This window comes from Pyxicephalus adspersus, chromosome 1, assembly GCF_032062135.1.
Source record: "Pyxicephalus adspersus chromosome 1, UCB_Pads_2.0, whole genome shotgun sequence".
In the NCBI taxonomy this organism is placed as follows: Eukaryota; Metazoa; Chordata; class Amphibia; order Anura; family Pyxicephalidae; genus Pyxicephalus; species Pyxicephalus adspersus.
This window is the reverse complement of record NC_092858.1, coordinates 42,523,521-42,545,496: the sequence shown is the minus strand read 5'-3', so window position 1 is coordinate 42,545,496 and position 21,976 is coordinate 42,523,521. Positions and strand designations below refer to the sequence as shown.

The following is a 21,976-nucleotide window of genomic DNA, read 5'->3' as shown; positions in this document are numbered from 1 at the left end:
GTATGATGTGCTGTGTATGGTATGATGTGTATGACATGCTGTGTATGATGTATGATATGCTGTGTATGTGTATGGTGTGCTGTGTATGTGCATGGAGTGCCGTGTATGATATGCTGTGTAAGGGTATGGTGTGCTGTGTATGATGTATGATAAACTGTGTATGTGTACGGTGTGCTGTGTAGTGTGTGCTGTGTATAATGTATGGTGTGCTGTGTATGTGTATGATAAGCTGTGTATCAGTAGCCTGTCCTGGGACCCCTCATACTCCCACTGACTACAATCAACTCCAGACCAGTCCACTTCTCCATTCAGGGGGGTCGCTTTATTGTTTAACAGTTTCTCATATTGCTGCACTTACACCAAAGTCTGCTTTTGTCATTAAAAACAAACAGATGCATTTATCATAATTCCCCTTATAGTTATAGTTGTCTTCAGCAGCAGGTGTTTTTCGAAGTTGCGATGCATGTTGCCCCCCCAGTATGGCAGACATGGTACCGTCTAGAGCGGTGACGTCACCTTTCAGCTGTTCTGAGGAGAATGGGTTGTCGGGGAGTTTGAATGTGTTCTGTGGCTGAGTTGTACGGGGCGCTGTATATGGAGGCGCCATATGGGCGGGGGGTGTTGAGGAGCGGCTGGTCCAGGATTTGTCTCCTGCCGTTCTGATGTTCATTGGGCTCATTGCATCCTATGAAGGGCTCCGGGCATTAAAAACTTCCCGCAGCAGTGGCAGCTCTCCCCCCTCTCCTATCGGACCCCTGACTGGCAGAGGAAGTGACAAGTGAGAGGCTGGCGGGGCCATCATCCTTCGGGGACCCGGTAAGAGGTGGGGCCCCTGTGTGTGACCGAGCAGCTCTGACCCCCATCCTGGGGTGTGTGAGACCTGTGTTATGTCCGGCCTGTCATACCTAATATTATTGTCATTATTGTGATGACAGCATTCACCCAGGGTGGCAGTTTCATTCCCCCTGCTGGTAGGTGCCATGGCATACACTGCACAGCACCCAGTATAGCTACACATAGGGATGGCCATGACACAGAACATTCTACACGGGACACAGGGATGGCCATGACATAGAACATGCCACATGGGACACAGGGATGGCCATGACATAGAACATGCCACATGGGACACAGGGATGGCCATGACAGAGAACATGCGACATGGGACACAGGGATGGCCATGACATAGAACATGCCACATGGACCATGTACAGGACCCAAGAATGACACGGGGATGGAGATCATACTACATGTAAGACATTGTCCATGTTCTAGAACATATTACACAAAACATGTATAGGACCCAGGGATGACCAGGACACAGAACATACGACACTAGACATGTACTTGTTCCAGGAATGATCAGAGCAGTGTTCAGATGACCAAAGAACCGGTTACATTGGACCCAGAGATTACCAGGATTAAACTTCTCATACTGATATTATGTTGGGAAGCCTGAAACAACTCTGGAAATAATTCTCCAGTATATTCTGTCTCTGAATCCATATTGAATTGTGTGGCACGATTTTATGTGAAATGATCATTTATAAGACTGGCCAATGTTTTGGCAAACCAGAGCTGTAGATTCTCACCTCCTCTGATTCCTTTCTTTTATTATAGAGTCCAGAATGGTGAGAGGAGATCTGGGGAAGGGAAATTATACTGAAAACACTTCTGCTGGTTTGTTTTCTGGAAAGCACAATGACGTGGTGGTTTCATTAGTTTGCATGTATTTGTTTTACAAATGACACCGGATGTAGTGAAGTTTGGTACACTTTGCATTGTGTGAAATATTAGAGATGACCTGATCTGGAGGAGAGAGAATATATATGTTGATTTTGGGTATGATCCATTCTTGGTGTTGGCAATCTTCTGATCTGTCATGACATTCTCTCTACTAACGACCTGGCTTTCTCTGGGGCTTTGTTGGTACAATGAGACATAATCATTCTACAATCTGATGGACAGCCTTGTCCAAGCTATGTTGCTCATGTTGGATAGTTTGCTTTCTTTGGTATAGTTCTCAAAATTCACAACTTTGGTTGGGCTTATTTGGGTGAATTCTTTCACCGGTGTCCTCTACGAGGTTGGAGTAGTTGGCTTCTTTCATAGTGATTTGTGTCTCCACAACAACCCACAAGGCGTACAAAGCGGTCATTCTTCTACAGCTAAATCCCTAATCTGCATTATGGAAATCAGTCTGGGCATTGTGATGCCAGCGTTGGGCTTTGTAATGATTGCTGCAGGTTGGTGGAACTCTGGTAGCGGTATGTTACCACTGAAGTCCCTGACCAACATAAATATTCAGTATGTCAAGGACCACACAGAACTGAAATATTTGTATAAAGCTTCCCTCCAGACACCCACTAAATCGGGGGATCAGATCACCAGATGATCACTCTTTATGAACCTGACTTAAACTTTCAGTGCATACCATTGCCTTCTTTGAATTCAGAAATCATTTGGTTATCATGGTCCATTTGCGCTGTATTCAAAAACCCGTACAAAGCTATAAATGTAACAATTTTCCTGTAATTGTTTGCTTTGCTGTCCACCAGGAATTGCAAACCTTTCAAGCAAGTCAATTGTAAATTAGACCCCGGTCAATAAATTGATGGCATAAATATAGTTCACTAAAAGTCTGGCTATTTTGTAGAAATCTGAATTTACTACCGGTATTTGATTGGGTCAGCTTGGATCCCATCTCATTGCAGTCAATTTTTTCCATTTTTTAGTTTTATTGCTTTGTGATTTTTAGTTTTTATCTTCAATGGATTGACAACTTTTATTCCTCTGTATGACCAGCTTAAGGAATGACAAATGTAATAAAAATTACACTTACAATCATATTACAATCCTAGACTGCAGGCTTCACATATGATATGTATACGGGTATTACATTATTAGTAATATTATTTTGCCCCACCATATCATTTTGGTTAATGTATGCCTACTGCTTAGTTTAGTGAGAAAGCCTTGTGTATAAGGATTGAATGTATCCATTCTACTCCTAGCCTCGGGGATGATGTCCAGACGTGTTTTCGGATCTCCCACAACATGAACATGTGCAAATAATAGCAGGGAAGGTCAGTTCAGCGTTAATCTTTGTGGGTTGGTGAAAGCTTGGTTACCCAGCGTAAATGTAATCTCCTGTTCAAGTGTATGTGTTTGCTTCTTCTTTGTGTTTCTGTCAATATGTTTGATTTTGTACGTCAGTCCTATTTGGTGAGACTGAATCTTGTAAACATTTACATGGTTTGTTGAAGCGGACCTGTCCTCGCTGTTTCATAAGCATTTCCAAAGCACATTATTTTGACTTTTATGTTGTCCTTACTGATTAGGCTTGGCGTAATGATTGCATGAATTGTGTATACCCGTGGCTTTATTAGTTATTTGTGGCAATATAGCAGAAAATGTTAACCTATAGACTTGTAGATAGGATGATCAGTAAGGCAGAAGCTGCATATTTAATAAGCACACATCTATGCCGATGTACACAGCCTGGATCGTAGTGTGTTAAATTAATGTACTGCTTAATGTGAAAAAAAATGGTCACATCTGTGACTTCATTTTTCTACAATATAAAAAACACAAATGAAATGAGTATTTTTTGTACTTGCACATTTATCTGTTGCCACTACATCTAAGGTTAAGTTTAATGTTTAAACATGCGTTGTCAGGTTCTGTCATCCTTTAAGGTAACCCAACTTCTCCTCCACACATTTGTACTAAATCCATAGAAGTCAGTGGGCCTTTAGTTTACAGGCATGGCTGGGTATAAACATTAAGAATAACCTACAGCTGCCAGGAAATACTGGGATCTTGTTAAGTATAAATATGTGGAGGGGATGGGTTATTAAATGTAGGTCACCTATTCCCCAATACTTCTTTATACTCCTGCTACCTAGGTCACTGACATGAAAGAAAAGCAAGTAGGAAATGACGTAGGAACTCCCAATCTGCATATTTGTTACAGATCAGTGACAGTTATTGTTTTCAGAAAGATCATTAGTAGAAGCCCCCTTTATTTTTTTTAAAAACCATCTTACTTTACCAAGACATTCACTTTTTGTTTGAAATCCAAACTTTTTCCATGGTCTGACATCTTTGTTTTGTATTAGTTATTCTCTATTTTTTTTCAGCAGTTACATTTGGTGATGTATTTTTAGTAAGATTTATGGATGAAAAATATCACAGGTCTGGGTGTTCTAGGACAAAGTGGGATTATTTCCATCGGCATTACAAAGAATGGCCTGTTGAAAGTCCCATTAAATTGAAAGCCGGGGTTACTGACCTTTATGACCCTTCTGGCCTTTTTAAAATGAGTAAGCCTTTGTTTCTGGCCATTTATACTTGGTAGGCTTTACTCAGCAGCAATGCATTGACATACGATGGGAATCTCATGTTGTAGGTAGTCATTATTATTATTATTATAATTATTATTATTATTATTATTAATAATAAACAGGATTTATATAGCGCCAACATATTACGCAGCGCTGTACATTAAATAGGGATTGCAAATGACAGACTAATACAGACAGTAATATAGGAGGAGAGGACTCTGCCCCGAAGAGCTTGCAATCTAGTAGGTGGGGGAATTTACACACAATAGGATGGGAGATATGTAGTGGTGGTAAGTAGTGATGGTTTCAAAAGACAGAAGAAAATGGGTAGGCAAGTTTGAAAAAATGGGTTTTGAGCGCTCTTTTAAATGAGCAGAAAGTAGGAGCAAGCCGAATAGGACGAGGAAGACCATTCCAGAGAGCTGGGGCAGCTCTAGAGAAGTCTTGTAACCGTGCGTGTTATGAGGTTAAGAGTGAGGAAGTCATTAGTAGGTCATTGAAGGAGCGGAGAGAGTGGCTTGGGGAGTATTTTTTTTTTACCAGGTCAGAAAGGTAGGAGGGACAAGAACTGTGTAGGCATTTGAAGGTAGGCAAAGCACAGGAGCTTGAATTTGATTCTAAGGTGAAATGGAAGCCAATGGAGAGAACTACAAAGAGATGTAGCGGAAGAGGAGCGGAGGGAAGGATGGATGAGTCTGGCTGCAGGATTCATGATAGATTGTAGAGGAGAGAGTCGGGTTAGTGGAATACCAGAGAGGAGGAGGTTACAGTAGTCCAGACGAGAAATGATAAGAGCATGTACAAGGAGTTTGGTGGTCTCAGGGGACAGGTAGGGGCGGATTTTGGAGATGTTGCGTAGGTGAAAGTGACAGGACCTGGAAATGTTCTGAATATGGGGGGTAAATGAGAGGGCCGAGTCAAAGGTGACACCAAGACAACATGCCTGAGGGGAGGGCCGAATAGCAGTGTTGGATTAGTCTTCTGCTTGTAATGATTCAGTGTGATGGCTGTTTGACACCGGACTTTGTTCCACCTGGCACAAATGTTCTCTTCCCATATCACACTGGTAATTTGCTGGCCATGGAATGAAAAGCTGATGCCAGGCTTGGTTTTGGCATCCTCTGTTCCCCACGTTAGCGTGGGAATGGAAGCAGCTGGTGAAGAGGTTTGGCATGCTTCAATGTTCACATTACTCTTTCTATATATACCCATTCCAGCCTGGAGAGCGGACAGTTGTGGCTGTGACTCTGCATTGCTGTCATACTTTTCAGTCATGACCCCTGTGCAGCTCCTGACAATTTTCATTTACAGTTAAACCCTCTCACTCGATTAGTGCTAAGTTAGCCTTCATCATGCTTTCCTGTTGTCCAAAAAACTTGCTGTCCCTACTTGCTATGTAAATTAATCCTATTAATCTACTACTGTTCCTTCTATGAATTTCTACATATATGTGCCCCTATAATCTTTTATTAAAAAGAAGTCGGAGTAGTCTTTTAGTTGCCTTGACCATTACCAATGGGTCATCAACCTAATTATGGAAGTATTCTGGTTTCCATGATCAATATGTCACCCTAACTGACAGCACCACTTACAGTGTAACTAAACCCAAACCTAAAAATGTAATATTATTAATAAACAGGATATAGCGCCAACATATATACGCAGCGCTGTACATTAAATAGGGGTTGCAAATGACAGACGAATACAGACAATGACACAGGAGGAGAAGACCCTGCCCCGAAGAGCTTACAATCTAGGAGGTGGGGAAAGTAACACACAATAGCAGGGTAATATATTGTGAGGGACCAGTCACTGGATGTGGTGATTACATTAGTTTTCCATTTCAAGCTTTTTGTCCTTATTTATTCATACTCGGAGGGTCTCCTGTTGTAGGATGAGGACACTCCCTAACACAACAAAAACAAGATGGGACCCAAGGAACCAATCTCGTATTGTCCATAACATAAAGTGACATGGTTCTGTAGTCTTCAGAAAACAGTGTAACTGATATTGATCAGCAGAGGAAGGTGTTGGATCAAAAAGTTTCTGGGTCATCAAATTGATTTTTGAAATGATCAGATATAACAAAGTGCTTTTGATGGTCTAGTTGCCAGACACACAGGACAGAATAAGGAATAAAAAATTAACATTTGAATTAAAGCAGTAAAATTAGGGAAACAGCTCATTTCTTATATACTAATAATTATTATTATTATTAAAATTATTATTCACTTTTTTCTGGCCTTCTTGTTCACCAATGGCCCTTGTTGACTTTATGTGAAGTTTGCAGGCCTTGTGATGGCTGATTAACATGTCAGTGTAAATAGTAGTGTGCGGTGGCTTGGAACATTGCAGCACCCGGTACAGGAAAGCAAACAGGGTCATATAGTGTGCACAAAACCAACAGATTGTGTCAAAGACGTTAGACGAAAAGGGATGCATCCAGTGGCCAGTAAAAGTTTTGAAAAATGCAGGTCGTTTAAATCCAACCAGACTGTGTGCTGCTGCTGGAACCATCTGTTTTAACTCTTTTTATCCCATTGATTGAATCGGCCTCAATGTGCACAATCGTCCCCCGGAGTGTACTTGTGTGGATGTGAGACAGTTAACCGTCGTCCCTATTAGGAGTCTTGCTATTGAATAGCTAATGGATCTGCTGGCTTTGGCTGCACTGTTCTGACATTCAGCTGGGGTAAGCAGGTCAAAGCTGAGCACTTGTAGGCGGGCTGGAGTAAAGGGTTGGGGTTCTGCATGGTCCCATAGAAAAGAATTAATGATGACTGAGGGACACACAATTGCCACTCTTTTTATGGATTGCCAAGTGGTGAGCATGACAAAAGTATGAATAAACATCCCAATCTTCTCTCACACATTCAAATGCCAGTCTCGGGCACCATGTCTTGTTTATCATATTCTCCTCAGTAACGCCAGTGAACCAAGTCAGTGAACCATATGCTTCGTCTGGCTTGCTAGCAGGGGAGATTTATTTGGTTCCCACCCAGGTCTGATAAGTTGAAGTATTATATGGCTCCTGGTGGAGACTTTCTGTAGGCTTTGCAGCTGGGAATATGTCAGCAGTATAAATGGGTTTCATGTATCTGCAGATGTTTCCAAGTAACAGTGAGGTCACTTTTACTAAATGAGAAGAGGCTGTTTGCAGAGTGAAATATAATGCATAGGGTGAACCTGAGTTCGCTTACAATACTCAATTTTCATGCGAGTGGAAAAAAAAAACAGGATTCCTAATGGCAAATGATTGGTTGATTGAAGTTGGCAATGCTTGCTGAGTGAAGTCTCGCAATTTTCAGTTCTCATAGGAAAAAACAGGCATTTACCCCTTCTGGTGCAAGGATTGCCCCACTGTAAGTTAGGCATAATAGAAACATGTCAGAATTATATTGTTCCCCCTGGGAACATTTACTCTTTCACTGTGATAAACAGGGATATCCAATATTTTATTTTTGTCTAGGTAAGGACAAAAAATTACAGCAGGGACACCTTCTGGTCACAAATAAAAGGGACGTTGTGTCTCTAATAATGGGTCAGTAATAGCTTGGGCTCAAAAATATTGGATTGAATGTTTCAGGCCATTAACCGGAAAGTTTGTGGCAGATTAGGAGAACAATGGCAGACATCTGAAGGTGAGATTTGCAAATTTTGTGTTTTTTAATTTTTTCCTAATTCTCTTGTAATGGGTTGTTGGTTTTTTATTTTTCTTTGTCATTTGTTTCATTACATTTGCACATATAGCTTGGTTCAGGTCAGTGACTTGAAGATAGTTTAATTCAGGCAACTAGTAACTTCAGAAAGTCCAGTATGGTTGTATCTCTCAACTTTAGGGTAACAGCCAGAATTTATTTGTAGGTTGGTGCCTACAGTGTAACCATGGGGGCTGCATTGGAAACATCACACTAGGGCCAAACCAAGACTGCATATTTTCTTATAAAAATACCATTTGGTGACTAGTTTTCCTTGCTTTGGGTCCTAGTGACAATGGTTACCAGGGCAAATATCGAGGGTGAATCTCTACAACATTAATGTACAGCGCTGCGTAATATGTTGGCGCTATATAATTCCTGTTTATTAATAATAATAATAATAATAATAATAATAATAATAATTGGTACAGTCAGCAAATGAAAACCTAACAGGGGTTTCAACCCTTCCTACAATCTGAAAAACCTGGATAAAAAGCTTTTCCTTTAGATGGATTACCATTATGATATTACATGAGCTTTGAGATGGAGGGGGCAGAAATGAGGAAGATTTTATTATGAACCTGAACCTCCCACTAAGTGAAATTCTCCCTGAAATCATACCTAGGAGCTTCATATGCAATGATATGTTGTCCCCATTTATATGTGGTGGAAAGAGCGCCTGGATGTGTTTCAAGGCAGTTTAGAGTCAAAGAAGTACACAGCTGTTTCCACATTTTGCTCATTTGTAGCTTTTGTTTGCACATCCAGCAGTAGAGGTTTTGGACAAGAAAAGATAGTTTCCATGCAGAGCCTAATAGACTTGTCACTTTTTCCACTCTCTGTATAATCAGACCTTCTCATTTTTTTTCCCCCCTTCTTAACCATTTAACTTCCACAAAAGTGCTTGCTGCATTGTTTTTTTATTTCTTTGTTAGTGGAAGATTTCCTCATTGACCAATACATTAATATATTAATAAGTAAACTTATTTATTATAAGAGCAGTATTTATCCTAAAGCTGAACTCTGACTTGTCTAACTTCCATGTCATTTCCCTCTGCCCCCTCATTTTGTAAGGTTTAAATGTTCATTTTGTTGTGGGGATGTTAAAAGCCCCATATTTCCCTCATTCTGCAGCTGCTCTTCTTCACTCTCCAATGCTCCGCTCCTGTTACAGGGCAATCCTATTTGTGTATGTGCATATGACTACATGATACAAATCTAGCCAGTTCGACACCTCATTGAAAGCCGTGTACTCTGTAAATTCCATAGGCTGAGAAACAACCAGGGTAACCCTATTTGTCCACAATGGCTAATCTTATCTTCTCTAGTTAACATAAAAAAGTGAGAGCAGCCATGTAAATATGTGAAGGTCACATGAATTTGTTTGATGAGAGAAAATACATGAACTTCTGCCTTGTCACATGCAGTTTATATAGCTACAAAAATACAATATGCCATAACTTTCATCTTTTTTTCTTTTTGCTGTTCTGGAAGCTTAATATGCCTTTTTGCTTCTCAAAAAGACGTGATTGTAGAATTTCACATATGCTTGCCTTGGATCTCAAAGTTCTGCTCTCTCCAGGGCATGGATTGTGTTTCAGGGCTGTTGCTGGATCTCACATTTCATGCTGAGGGGAAGCCCAATGGTCCTGTGTTGTGCACCAGATGTTGTGCTGGGAAGGGCTCACTAATACACACATACACATTCCCACACACTGGAATGGTTGGGATTCCCAGCTGTTACCTTATTCTCCTGTTTCATGTCTGGGAGCGACAGGGACCTCCGAGTGCCGCCAGGGTGTGTATATGTCCTTTTGCTTTTTAAATGTCCTATTACTAAAAGTGCTGAATGCACTTACTACTGGTGCTGTTCTATGGATAGAATGTAAGATATGATTGTGTATCATCTCCAATTTCACACCGTGCCACTCCTTACCAATTGTTCCAGAATAACTTCTTTCTGGACATACCTTATTCAGGTCTGGTATTCCATTTTTTCCAAAATCCATTCACTATTTAGTGTTTTCTTTCTATTTATTGTACTAGTCATGACAGAATTACATGGTAATTGTGTATATTTGACTGTTATATACTGTTCTTGTACAGAAAGATTTATTTATCTGTATACGCCATGTTGTGTATCTTGGCAATGACTGCACAATCTGCCTATACACAGGGGCAACTATAATGTTCTCTTCTACAACAGTTCTCAGAAGATGCACTTTACATTTGTCAGAATTATTTGATTAGGTGACAAGTCTCTGTTTCTGGTTACCCAATGACCATCCATAATACCATGAATCCTATTTAAGCATTGCTTTGGGATAATTGGAGTGTGTGTGTAGGTGGATGACATTTTTTATTTTGGCCAAATACCAATTTTTAACAAAAGTAATCTTGTACTTTCTGTCTACATGCTTTTGCTCCAGCATTGGCTGCAAATTATTTCTCAGGATAAGCTTCCTGATCATGACAACAATGGGCCATGTTTGAGCAATATGTTTCAGCACAGCCACTGGTCCTCACTATTGGCCCCTAGGATAACTTCATGCAGGAGGACAGCTGGCTGTCACCTGATAATGGGACTTCATTGAAGGATCATTAGGTGTTCATTTCAGTGAAAGCTGCTCCTTTTAAAAGATGAATATAACAGGAATTTTTATCATCATATTCAGGTCTAAAAATTAAATGCATGTATGAAAACACTGCTAACAGGGACATATGTCGGCATTGTACATCAGATATAAAGGATGTTTTTAGTTTTGCTTTGTTCTAGCCAATCACAACAGAGATATTTTACCATTTGTTTTTTTTTCTCTCTCACATTTAGGCAAATCATTAATGGATTCTTTTACCTAAACCCCTGGCCTTCATTGAGCTATGGCGTTCGATTTGTCATCATCTGTTATACCGAGCGGTTTTCAGCACTTCAACATCCAAAATGTAGACACCGGGCAAGAAGACCCAATAGAAGATCTATGTATTCTGGAAAGTGTTCGCCATTATAATGTGGTTCCCACAGTGGTGTGTTCCTTGTGCTGCCTCTTTGGCCTTGTATATACCTTTTTTGGTAGGTAAAAAACACTTCATATTTTTATTTATTGTGCAGGGAGTTGACTTGACTGACTTTAATTCCTAGATAATGCATTATTTTTGTCATTCACAGTAAACAGATCATGAATGATTTTCTAGTATTCTGTGGCAGATATTGTGTATGATTTTAGTTGCAACTTGCTCACTATACTACCAGTCTGTTTTTTTTTATTTTTTTATTTTTTTTGTGGGAGTCCCTGATTTTTTGGAGTGCTCACGTATTCCTAGGACAGGTGTGTTTTGACTCTTGCTTTTCATTAGTTTCTTGATATGACTATATGAAGAAATCCTAGGCCATTGACTTGTAGTTTGTGTTTATATGTCCCAATGTCATCTGATTTAGTAGCTGCTACTCTATACACCACCCTGCTGCTTGGAGACAACCATTCCAAAACCTTTTTACTAAACCACAGAATAATAATCTGTATGGATTAACTGGTTTTCTCTAGCTTGCTTTTTTTTTCTCTTTACAGGTTATCGGTGCTTCAAAGCGATAATGTTTTTATCAGGACTGCTGGCTGGATCAGCAGTCATCTTTTTGCTTTGTTATAAAGAGAGAATCCTGGACACACAGCTGAGCCTGGAGCTAAGTGCGGGCATTGCCCTGGGCATTGGCCTTCTTTGTGGACTAGTCACAATGCTTGTGCACAGTGTTGGACTATTTATGACCGGCCTGCTTCTTGGACTTTTGCTAGCCATCGCCTGCCTGGTGGGTTTGGAGCAGGTTTATCATCCTCCCACAGCCTGGATTCCAGTGGGAATAATGATGGGTTCTGCCATGTTGTTTGCTGTATTGACTCTGCAGTGGCAGAAGCTGTTTACTGTGATTTCCACTGCAACATTTGGAGCAGCTATCCTGACTGTGTGTACAGACTATTTTGTTGAGATGATGCTGCTGGTGCACTATGTGTACGACAGACTCCGCTTAGAATCCACCTATACCCTCTGCTGGTTCAGCTGGGTGGTGCTTGTAAAATGGCCGGTATTAAGTGTGCTGGGAATTGTAGTTCAGTGGAAACTGACAGCAGAAGGCTTTTCACATACTAATGGTAAGTACAGCTTTTTCAGGAATTATTATTTTGTGTACCTAGCATTCAATCCTATTTTAATACCTTTGATGTAGACCTGACTATATAGTCTTGCTCTCCAAAAATAAGTTTATTACAGTTGGTATGTCCTTGTATGACATTGCACATGGTGGATGGGGCTGCAAAGTTGTCCATTCATCTTTGCTGAGCAAGAATTGGGAGTTGGCACGGCAGGATATATTTGAGGTGTTTACTGTTCATTTCATGCATTCTATATCTCTATGTATGACCAACATAATTCCAATCTATGATTAAGCATCCTTGGAATATGGTTGTCAGGCTGACTTCTTGATTGTACACTAGTTCTAGGACAGTAGCGTTCTGCTTTTACTTCCATTGCTTTATTAAACCCAACACAACATATGACATTGTAGAGGGATAATCTGTTATTTACAATATGTTCAGTAGTTTTCATAGTGTTGTGTCTATCTCTGTCATCACTAAAGCAGTGATGTGCTGGATAGAGTTGCAGCAGCTCTGTGCCGGGAAGGTAGTGAAATTGCAGCACTTTCAGTTAATGTGGTTACATACCTTTCTACAGTGTTCCTCCTATGTAGTGATTTGTAAATTTAACATTAAGAAATCTGTTATACAAACTTTTTGCCCACACATCCTGAAATAGAGTTGTTACTTTAGACATTATTGTATTTCCACTCCTGTTTGTAGTATCATGTTTTAATAGATATACTTATATAACTTCCTTACAAGTCTTAGTGTAAAAATTTTTAAGGGAAAATGTTATGTTCATTCTGAAAGAAGCAGGAAATATATTGTGTTGTAGCAATATAAGTCTATGCCTGGGCCCGTGCCAACCATGTGATGCTCATGAGTTTGTGTTGGGGTTAACAAAGGTTAGAGGCTAATAACTGAGGTTGAGGATATGGCGATTTCCTGCTCTTAGGTTATTCTGGGCTGAGGACCGCACAGTCTGTCTGTAACTACTCTCACAATACAAAGAACAGGAGAGAATGCTTAAAAAAGGTCCCTGTTCATTGTTGGTGAATCTTTGACCATGCTTGTAAAATATGCATGTTGTAGCAATTTCTGTATGTAATGGTCTGTATCACCTTAAATAGCTGTTGCTTTTTATAACCCTGTGTGGCATTGTTGCCTGTACCCCTGTGTATCTTCTAAGACACTTTAAATGTTGTTATTGCCTTCTGACAAAAAACTTACACTGTCACCAGGCTTCCCTAGTTGCAAAGGGGAAAAAACTGAGCATAAGCAAAATAAATTCACTCTTTTTTGTATAATTGGTTTTCAATTTTTTTGAATGTTTCCTTTATTTTCTGCGCATATCCTGGAGGTTGTTTTCAAACACATAGATGTAATGTCCTAACCTTTATTTCTCTTCTATTTTGTCTTGTTTATTTGACAGTGATCATAAGCAGACGCCAGAAACGCCTCCAGCTCTTAAGAATTCGTCAGAAAGAGGCCAAGAAGCGTCAGAATGTTGCTCCTCAAGATGGGTCTTGCAGGCGGAAGGCCAACCCTATTAAAAGATATACTGGGGACATCCTCGCACCAGTAAGAGATTTTTTTTTTTTTTCTTTTGGTAATGCAGAAAAAGATCAACTTCATCTATATCAGTATTTTCAATTTAGCAATACACGAAATGGCCTGAGGTATGGGAATTCACTACCATGTTATTTGGGGCATATGTTGCCCTAAACGGTACAAAGACCTTTTAGGACCGTTCTCTTCTATCCTTTTTGCCATCCGTTTAGAAAAGGTTCTTTTCCGCATAGCTGTGTCCCTGTGCACAAAGTCAGGTTCATATAGAAATGGCAGAAACACGCTACAGCAGGCCAAAGCTTCTATATCTGTGAAACTTCAAAGCTTTTTCCCAAGCAAGCAAGGGTAATCCACATGTCATGCACGCTTAAATGCGTTTTGCCCCCTAGTGTGGTCCACACAGAAACCATTTTGAGGAATTAAAGTAGCCTGCACAAAACCCTGACTCGCACCTGTTGGAAAAACTGGAATGGCAATTGAAAGCAAGTCTTCTTCTTAACCAGACCCCTAAAATTTTGTTTTGGCCTAATATATACAAATTCCCACAGGCACATCACCAATATCTGGTGTGGACTGAAGCCAACCCTAATAATGGCATTTTTTAAACTCTCAATGAGATGTCCAACAAGCACATTTTGGTGTGATGTGTCCACAAATACCTCAATAATAATTCTGTACACAAAAAGAATACTACAGAGTTCTCAGTGAAGAGAGCTCCTTGACTGGAGTTTAGCTTGGTCATTTGTCCTGTATCAGTCACAGAGCTTTCCGCCACAACCAGCAGAAAGAAGACGATTGAGCTTAACTGCTTCACACTGCAACTTGCCTTTAATGAAAGGGATGGGTCGCGGTGTGCATCCTTGATAAACCCTGCACTGTTCTATTAATATAGTTTTGTCATAAAGAAATTTGTCACCAAGGTTTTTGCTCTGATTACCCCCTTCCCCATCACCTGAAGATGGCACCATCTTGGCATCTATTTAGATCTCACTAAGGGCATACCATGAATGTAGCATGGCTCATAGGAAGATTGTATTGGCACAAATAATGACCTGTTTAAGGATTTACCAATTTTGTTATACATTTGTAAATCTGAGAATAATTTTGGTAAATTGCAAAAATGAAGGGTTTATTTCCATTTTAGGCTTGTCCTGCCCTCTCCAATATTTTGAACCTTTCTATTGGTCAGTAAAGTCATCCATCACATTAATGGACCAGTAGGAGAACAGGGAGATGTGTTCTAGGATTGTGAGTGCTGTGACAGTGTGATTTCCATTTCACGATTTCTTTAATTATGCCACAGTATGCTTATTAAATTACAGGGCTTATTGAGAATGCTTTTGTGCTGGCACTGCACGTGTTGTAAGACCTAATTTCTGTGCATGGTTAGTAGGAATTCAACAGCTGTTTCCTTTCTGTTGCTGATCCACATAAGCATAATTTCTGCGATTTAACAATGGAAATGACGATAACTGTATGGATTACAACCATAACTAACCTGAGGGAGACTAAAGCTGTTGGCCAACCATGAATATTACTTTTACATTTTTGCCCTGGGACCATAACCAGGCAACTCATTTTCTGTTTTAGTTTTATAAAATTTCAACATCTGCATTGTAACTTTTCTATTACAGAGTTACCTGCAGAGCCTGAGAGAGCGTCAGTCTGGTACCGGTACATCCATGAGCAGCCTTAGCACAAATATGCAAACCGTTGTGGACATGGACTATGAGTGTGGTTCTACTGTACCTCTTACATCTACCTCACCTGTGATCCAAGCCTGAGGTGTTCTGGACTTCTTTACCTAGAGGGAACTTCCAACTCGCCTGTGATCCAAATCTCATTCTTCACCCAAGAAAATGGCTGCACTTACTATGTCATCAGACATGGCAGTTTTTTGTGCCTTACATGTTGCCTTCTATTACATTTTACCAATCCATTTACCTGTGCCATATGTCTTGCCTTCAAAATTAAATCAACTCCTGGAATTTGTGGATGCAGAATTCTCAGATCATTTGTAACGAATAAATATCCATGTTTTGTTTCATACTCCATGTGTCAGACAGGTTAGTGGGCAAGTACAAAAATGCACATTTATGTCATACTGCACAATTGATTGGAGGGGAGGGGTTATGGTAAAAAGGGAAAACACCTCAAATGAAACTGTACTGATTACCTTTTAAAAAGCATTATATTGTAAAGTTATGCACGAATTGTATTTTGAACCAGTCTTAAGTTATTACTAACAAATTGTTTTGTGATGCCATTAACACGGCACCATTCTTATTTTCTAAATTGGACATTGCTTGTCCAGTAAAACAGTGACTAAAGAAGACGCGATCTGGGTGCCATAATGGAAACAGATTTAGAGTTATTTGCTTGTGTTTCAAAGTACTAATATTTTTTTTTTGTGCAAAGTCTTAGATGCTTGCACATTATTCACACCTATGCGTTTGTTTATATCAATGAAAACTCATCTCAGCACAAAGCATACAGGTTCTGACTCATGTTGCCATCATGTACATAGGAAAACTTGCTTTGTTAATTGAAAGTGCATTGACTAGACAAATGCATAGGTGTGAACAGGCCACAAGACTGCAGTACTTTTTCAGCGTGCACAGGACAGGTTTACCTTCTATTGCTAAACTCATAGCCCCATACATAAACTTCTCTGTTTCCGTACCTCTCAAATACCTCCTAATGTAAAATCCAAATTTTTTTTAACTAGGTCTGTAAAATGAATTTTAAGTGGTACATTTAGGGTCTCTTTATCTTTTGCAGAAGAACTACAAAAAAAAAAAACAAAAAAACAAAAAAAAAAACAAATGACTGGTAGCTCCAATGTTAATTTATATTTTTGTAAGACTAGCTGAATGTTGTCATGGATTTTATGAAGGACTGTTTACCCCAGAGAAACTTTTTTTGTCTAATATGAAATGAGTGTATATTTTAGTTAGAGGGAAAAAAGTTAATTGTGTGCTTTATAATATCACAGAGATTTATGACATATTATACTGTTTTGGATCACATTTATACTTCTTGCACTTTACCAATTTGCAATGTCCATTCAGCTTTGAATTGGCAACATAAAGCTGTTACAAAAAAGATGGGGTTAACATCTAGTTCAGGGGTGCCCAACAGGTGGATCGCGATCTACCGGTAGATTGCAAAGGCAATGGGAGTAGATCGCAGAGCCCTGCCTTTCAAAATAAACTCTACCGCACACAGGAGTTAAGGCCAAGTTTTTTTACTGTTGGTACATAATTTTGACTTGGTCATTTTAAAAGTAGTTCGCAATCCAAAAAAGTGCGGGCACCCCTGCTTTAATACTTTGAATGGTCACCAACAAATATCTGACTGTCTTTACAATGCTTCATCTTCGGCACAAACCTTTACACCGGTTTCTTTGTGTAGCGGTGGATTTTTTATGCATAAAAAATGCATTATGGGACTCTATTAAAGGCTCACTGAAAACTGCTATTGCTTTTTGATTCATACAGGCAAGTTTAAGAAAAAAAGAGAAGTGGAGGACAGGCTTTGCTAAGTGGTTATCTAACGTGTTAAGTCTCATCTCTAGACCCCATACTTTTTTTAGGGGTCTCTTATAGTCTGTAGGAGTCAAGATCCAAGTTACAAGAATTCCTTGCTCCTCGCTTCCTCTTTTGCCATCTAGGAAAGATTTCAAAATCTTGCTGGCGGGCGTCAATAAATACAAAAAGCAAGTGGTTGGCTCAAGCTGCTGATATCAGTTTTTTTTTTTTTGGTATAGTATCTACAACCTAGGGCGAATTCTGCAGTGATACCTCCCCAACTACAACCATTTGTATTGTTGCATGTCCATTGTCCTTTTAAAACGCACAGGTCACTGGAAGCTAATTCATCATTTTGACAGCCAAATATCATTACAATGCCATTTCTGATTTAAAGGTGTAAGCTTGGGGTTGTTTTCCTCACCCATAATCTTTTGGCTTGATACAAGTGTATGTGGCTAGTTAGCTGTCACATATGCATATACCTGTTTTGGGTCTGTGTATCGTAAAATAGTAAAAAAAAAAAAAAAAAAAAAAAGGATGGCCATATATTTTGCCACATTGGCCCTTGGTATACTTTGGTTCTGACATACTCCCCCCTTTTTATTTAGGTACATACTGTGGTGGCCTGAGAGAAAGCATGGTGCTGATGGCTTTCAATGAAAGTAACAGATATTTTAAAAAATATACTGCAGAAATGTTAGAAAAAAAAAGAATGTACAATTTCATGCATATTTGGGTGCACTTATGATCTTTAGGTATTTGAATTCCCTTATATTTGTAGTTTTTGCTTTAACAATTGTAAAATGTGTACTGATCCATTTTAACATTTTATACAGAGAATGAAATCTTATCAGCTCACATGCTTCCATCTAGTGTCATGTATGACAAGAGCCAATATACCCAGTATGGTTATTACCTACATATGTTGGAGCTACAAGCACAATTCTTAAAAAAATCAAGTAGCTTGGGGCAGATCAACCAAATATTTTAAATTTTATTTCATACTTTTGGTAGATGCACATAGTGAACAGATGCAACTATAGTATCGGCTTTCTGAGTTGTATGTTAAGACAGGCTGGCCCCTAATTTCAGCTATTCAAATTCTTTTCTGCATTTTACACAATATTTAGTGATCAATTCCTTATTTTTATATATAAATATTGTGTTTTGGGTTTATTGGTTCTTGTTGGAACTGACCTAATAAAACTGGAGCAACAATATTTATCTGACATCTGTGACATCACTTTGGGGTGCTGCTTCCCAAGATATACCTGAACCATTTCAACAACCTACATGGCAGGTAATAAGGAGGCCTTATTCTGTAAAGTTTTTTAGTTGGGTATTCCTTTATAAACAGAGTTTTTTTAACAAACATTTTTGTTTTACGTGTGTACTTGGCAAATACTGAACTGACTTTGCTTTGTTTTTAACATCATTTTATTAAGAGTCTAGATTCCTCACTCTTTTGTATGTTTTCCCCACAGGCACATACCACTTGTAAGGACCACTTTACTGTAACTATTTATGTTTTTGAACTGTTAGATTATAATTACTGTTATTCTTTAAATGGGGCCTTACAGCTCTGTGTACCCTGAGTAATAGAAATGCCTCATGAAAGCCATGGTGAAATAAAATGTACAGAACAATGTTTATTTGTGGTTCTGGTTATTTGCAGTTTCCATGTCAGAGTTAAAATAAAGCATTAAACAGCAGAAAATATTATACTGATGTTCTAAGACTACACAGCCACATGAACATACTAAAGAAAGAATCAGCAACCAATCGGCATCCATTTTCCATACTTCTTTTACAAGCATGTTTCGAGGAATTACTTACTTTCCAAAATTAGTTGTCTGATTTTTATACAAGCAAGTAGATGGTGAATGATGTGGAAAGTGTAGTAACCTATATCTTCTAATTGCAAACTTTCTCTGATTAGAATAAACTGTAATAATTTGAAAGGTGGTTGCTATAGATGACTGCACATTCAAATCTGCTGGGTTTTTCATGCACAACCATCTGTAAGGTTTACAGGGAAAAGTCCAAAAAAGAGAAAATATCCAGAGAGTGGCAGATCTTCAGGCGACAATTCTTAGTTGATGCCAAAGTAAAATTGAACCGCATACTTCTAGCTGATTAAAAGTCAACAGTAACATAATAAACCACTTGTTACATTTTGCGTCTCTAAACGCAAAACATCTTGAGCCTTAAAGCAGATGAGCTACAACATCAAGACCAGGTACCTAACCTGTCTGTTGAAAACGGGCATCTGGGGGCTACAAGTCTTATGGGCTCACCAAATTTGGGCAGGAAAAAAAAAAAGGTCTAGTCTGATAAGTATTTTTCCTTCAACATTTGGATGGTAGTATCTGTGGAGTCCAGACTGGTCAGGATGGCATGATGGGGCCTGGGGATTTTTTCTGACACATTTTGGGTCTTTTGGTACCAACTGGGCATCTTTTAAATGTCACAGCTGACCTTAGTAATATTGCTGACCATGTTCATCCCTTTAGGACTATAGTGTACCCATCTTCTGACTGGTACTTCCATCAGGATAACGTGTTCTATCAAAAAGCTCAAATTATCCCAAACTGCTGGTTCTCAGTTGGTTCATTGTACTCAGTTGGCCTTCACAGTCACAATATCTCATCCCAATAGATCACCTTTGGGATTTAGTGGAACAATTTGAATCATGGATGTGCAGTCAACAAATCGGCAGCAACTGTGTTATGTTATGTCCATACAGATCAAAATCCCTAAGGGATGTTTCTAGCACAATGTTGAGTATATGCCATAAAGAATAAAGGTGGTAAGTGTACCTAAGTTCAGTGACAGGTGAGTGTATCTATAATTTGGGATTTGTGAGGCCATTTTATAAGGGGGAAACACTGATGACAATTTGGAAATGGAACAGTTTGAAGGTAGCCATGGACTCTGGCTGTTTAAAAGTATATTCCAGTCAAAAGCTAAAATGTAGTATAGATCCTTAATTATTACCAAAGGACCGTGTTTAGGCAGATGCTGATTGACAAATTACAGGTTTGTACATCAGCAGTGACCATCCTGATTTCCACCCAAAAATGCAAATGGCTATCGTCTCACCCAGAGACCTTATGAGTAGATCAGAGGATCTGATTTCAAGTGAGAGTACATATTGTGAAAAAAATAAAACAATGAAGTAAAGTGAGTGGCTATTTGGACTTAGTAAGGTAGTAGTAGCAGCAGCTGTATACAGTCATTTTTGTAATACCTGGAACCTCTAAAGAAATTGGATAACCTACAATATTGGTGGTGCTATATGACCACCCATTAGTAACCTTTGCAGTTACCTTTTTTGTGTGTTTTCTACATGGTAGTGCAAATAGAATACAGGGGATGTTGTTCGACAAAATGAATCCCTGTGTAAACTGCTGGCCCTATTTGCACAGCATTCCTGTTTCCTGCACCTCCTGCCACTTTGTCAACTTATCCCCAGAGAATTTGGGGGTGGGGGGACCCCCCAAAATAGGCTATTTGCAAAGCTTAGGTCATCTAAACTCTCTTCTCCATTAGATGTGCAAAGATTAGAAAGGCTGGGCACACACACACCTAGACAGTGCATTGGCTTTGCATCTTACAGTGATGTTACAACATTAGAAGGGTTTGGAGTGCCTGATAATGAATTTGCTATTCTCTTTGTTTTCTGATCCTCCATTAGATGGCCCATTGTGCTAACACTGAGGTCATGCAGCAGCGTCAGACTATAGAGGAATGTTTTCAATTATGTTGAGAAATGCTTGTTCGCTAATCATAGCATCCTGCATAGCTTACCTTTTGTCCAGAGATGATGGCTGAAAAAAAATACCTGACCCGGTGTTACAGATCCCTGATTTCTGCAGTGGATATATCTCTTCCCCAACAGTACCTACATAATCAGTATGAAGATATCCTAGCAGAATCCATTACAAATAAGTACTTGAAGTGTCTAAACTGACTTGACCAGAAGTGGATTCACTGAGCTGCAGGGGGAACTTTGGTAATACTTTTCCCTTTAAGCAGCAAAGTTCTGTTTGGGGCTATTTGATGGATTATCTCTTGTGTATTTGCATTTTCTCTCCTAGATAAGAGTATTCAAAAATCAAGTTTGTAAAGTGTGCTTTGCTGCTGCAGTGATAGAATGCCAACACTGCAAAGGAATCCCATACTATCACATAATCCTAGAACCACAGAGGTAACTGATCCTGGAAGACTTCCCCTGGCAGATACTGTGATCGCAGATGTGGGGAGCAGGTAGCTATATGACACCTGGCATGAGGCATGGACTGCAAGTTTATTTGTGATGAATTATATCTGCCCAGACCTGGCAGCCCAACACATTCAGCATGATGAAGACAGATGAAAATTTTAAATTACTAGGTTCACTTTTTTAACATCTTGAAAACAGTCCCTACAATGAAACTATGTTAAAGTTGTATTTGCCACACCAAATGTTCCTATTTTTTCCTGATGATATTTATACTGCTATGGGCTCTTATTCCCCCAGCCGAATTCTCTGAAAATTTGCTGGTAGTGAATTCTATATTCCTATATTTCTACAGGTCTCCTATTAAAACAGCTACTCATTCTGCCATCTAGTGGCCAATCATCAAAAGTGCACAGCTGTTACAGTATCGAATTTTAGCAGCGAACTGATAAGGGAATTATTATTATTATTATTATTATTA

At 39.3% G+C, this 21,976-nt stretch overlaps 1 protein-coding gene across 5 annotated transcripts; it reads left to right on the top strand.

Annotated features, from left to right (window-relative positions):
* The first annotated feature begins 376 nt into the window (after positions 1–376).
* LOC140328670 (transmembrane protein 198) lies at positions 377–18,923 on the top strand. 5 transcript variants are annotated; one of them, XM_072408454.1, is made up of 6 exons: positions 377–816; positions 3,015–3,086; positions 10,875–11,114; positions 11,611–12,186; positions 13,604–13,752; positions 15,375–18,923. In XM_072408454.1, exons 3-6 carry the CDS (start codon positions 10,925–10,927, stop codon positions 15,522–15,524), a joined length of 1,065 nt encoding a protein of 354 aa, XP_072264555.1. In that variant the 5' UTR covers positions 377–816; positions 3,015–3,086; positions 10,875–10,924; the 3' UTR covers positions 15,525–18,923. The 5 variants fall into 5 exon arrangements, with proteins under 5 accessions (XP_072264555.1, XP_072264572.1, XP_072264547.1 ...); XM_072408471.1 differs by lacking the exon at positions 3,015–3,086 and having other exon boundaries at positions 377–823; XM_072408446.1 differs by lacking the exon at positions 3,015–3,086 and having other exon boundaries at positions 378–816.
* The last annotated feature ends 3,053 nt before the right edge of the window (positions 18,924–21,976 follow it).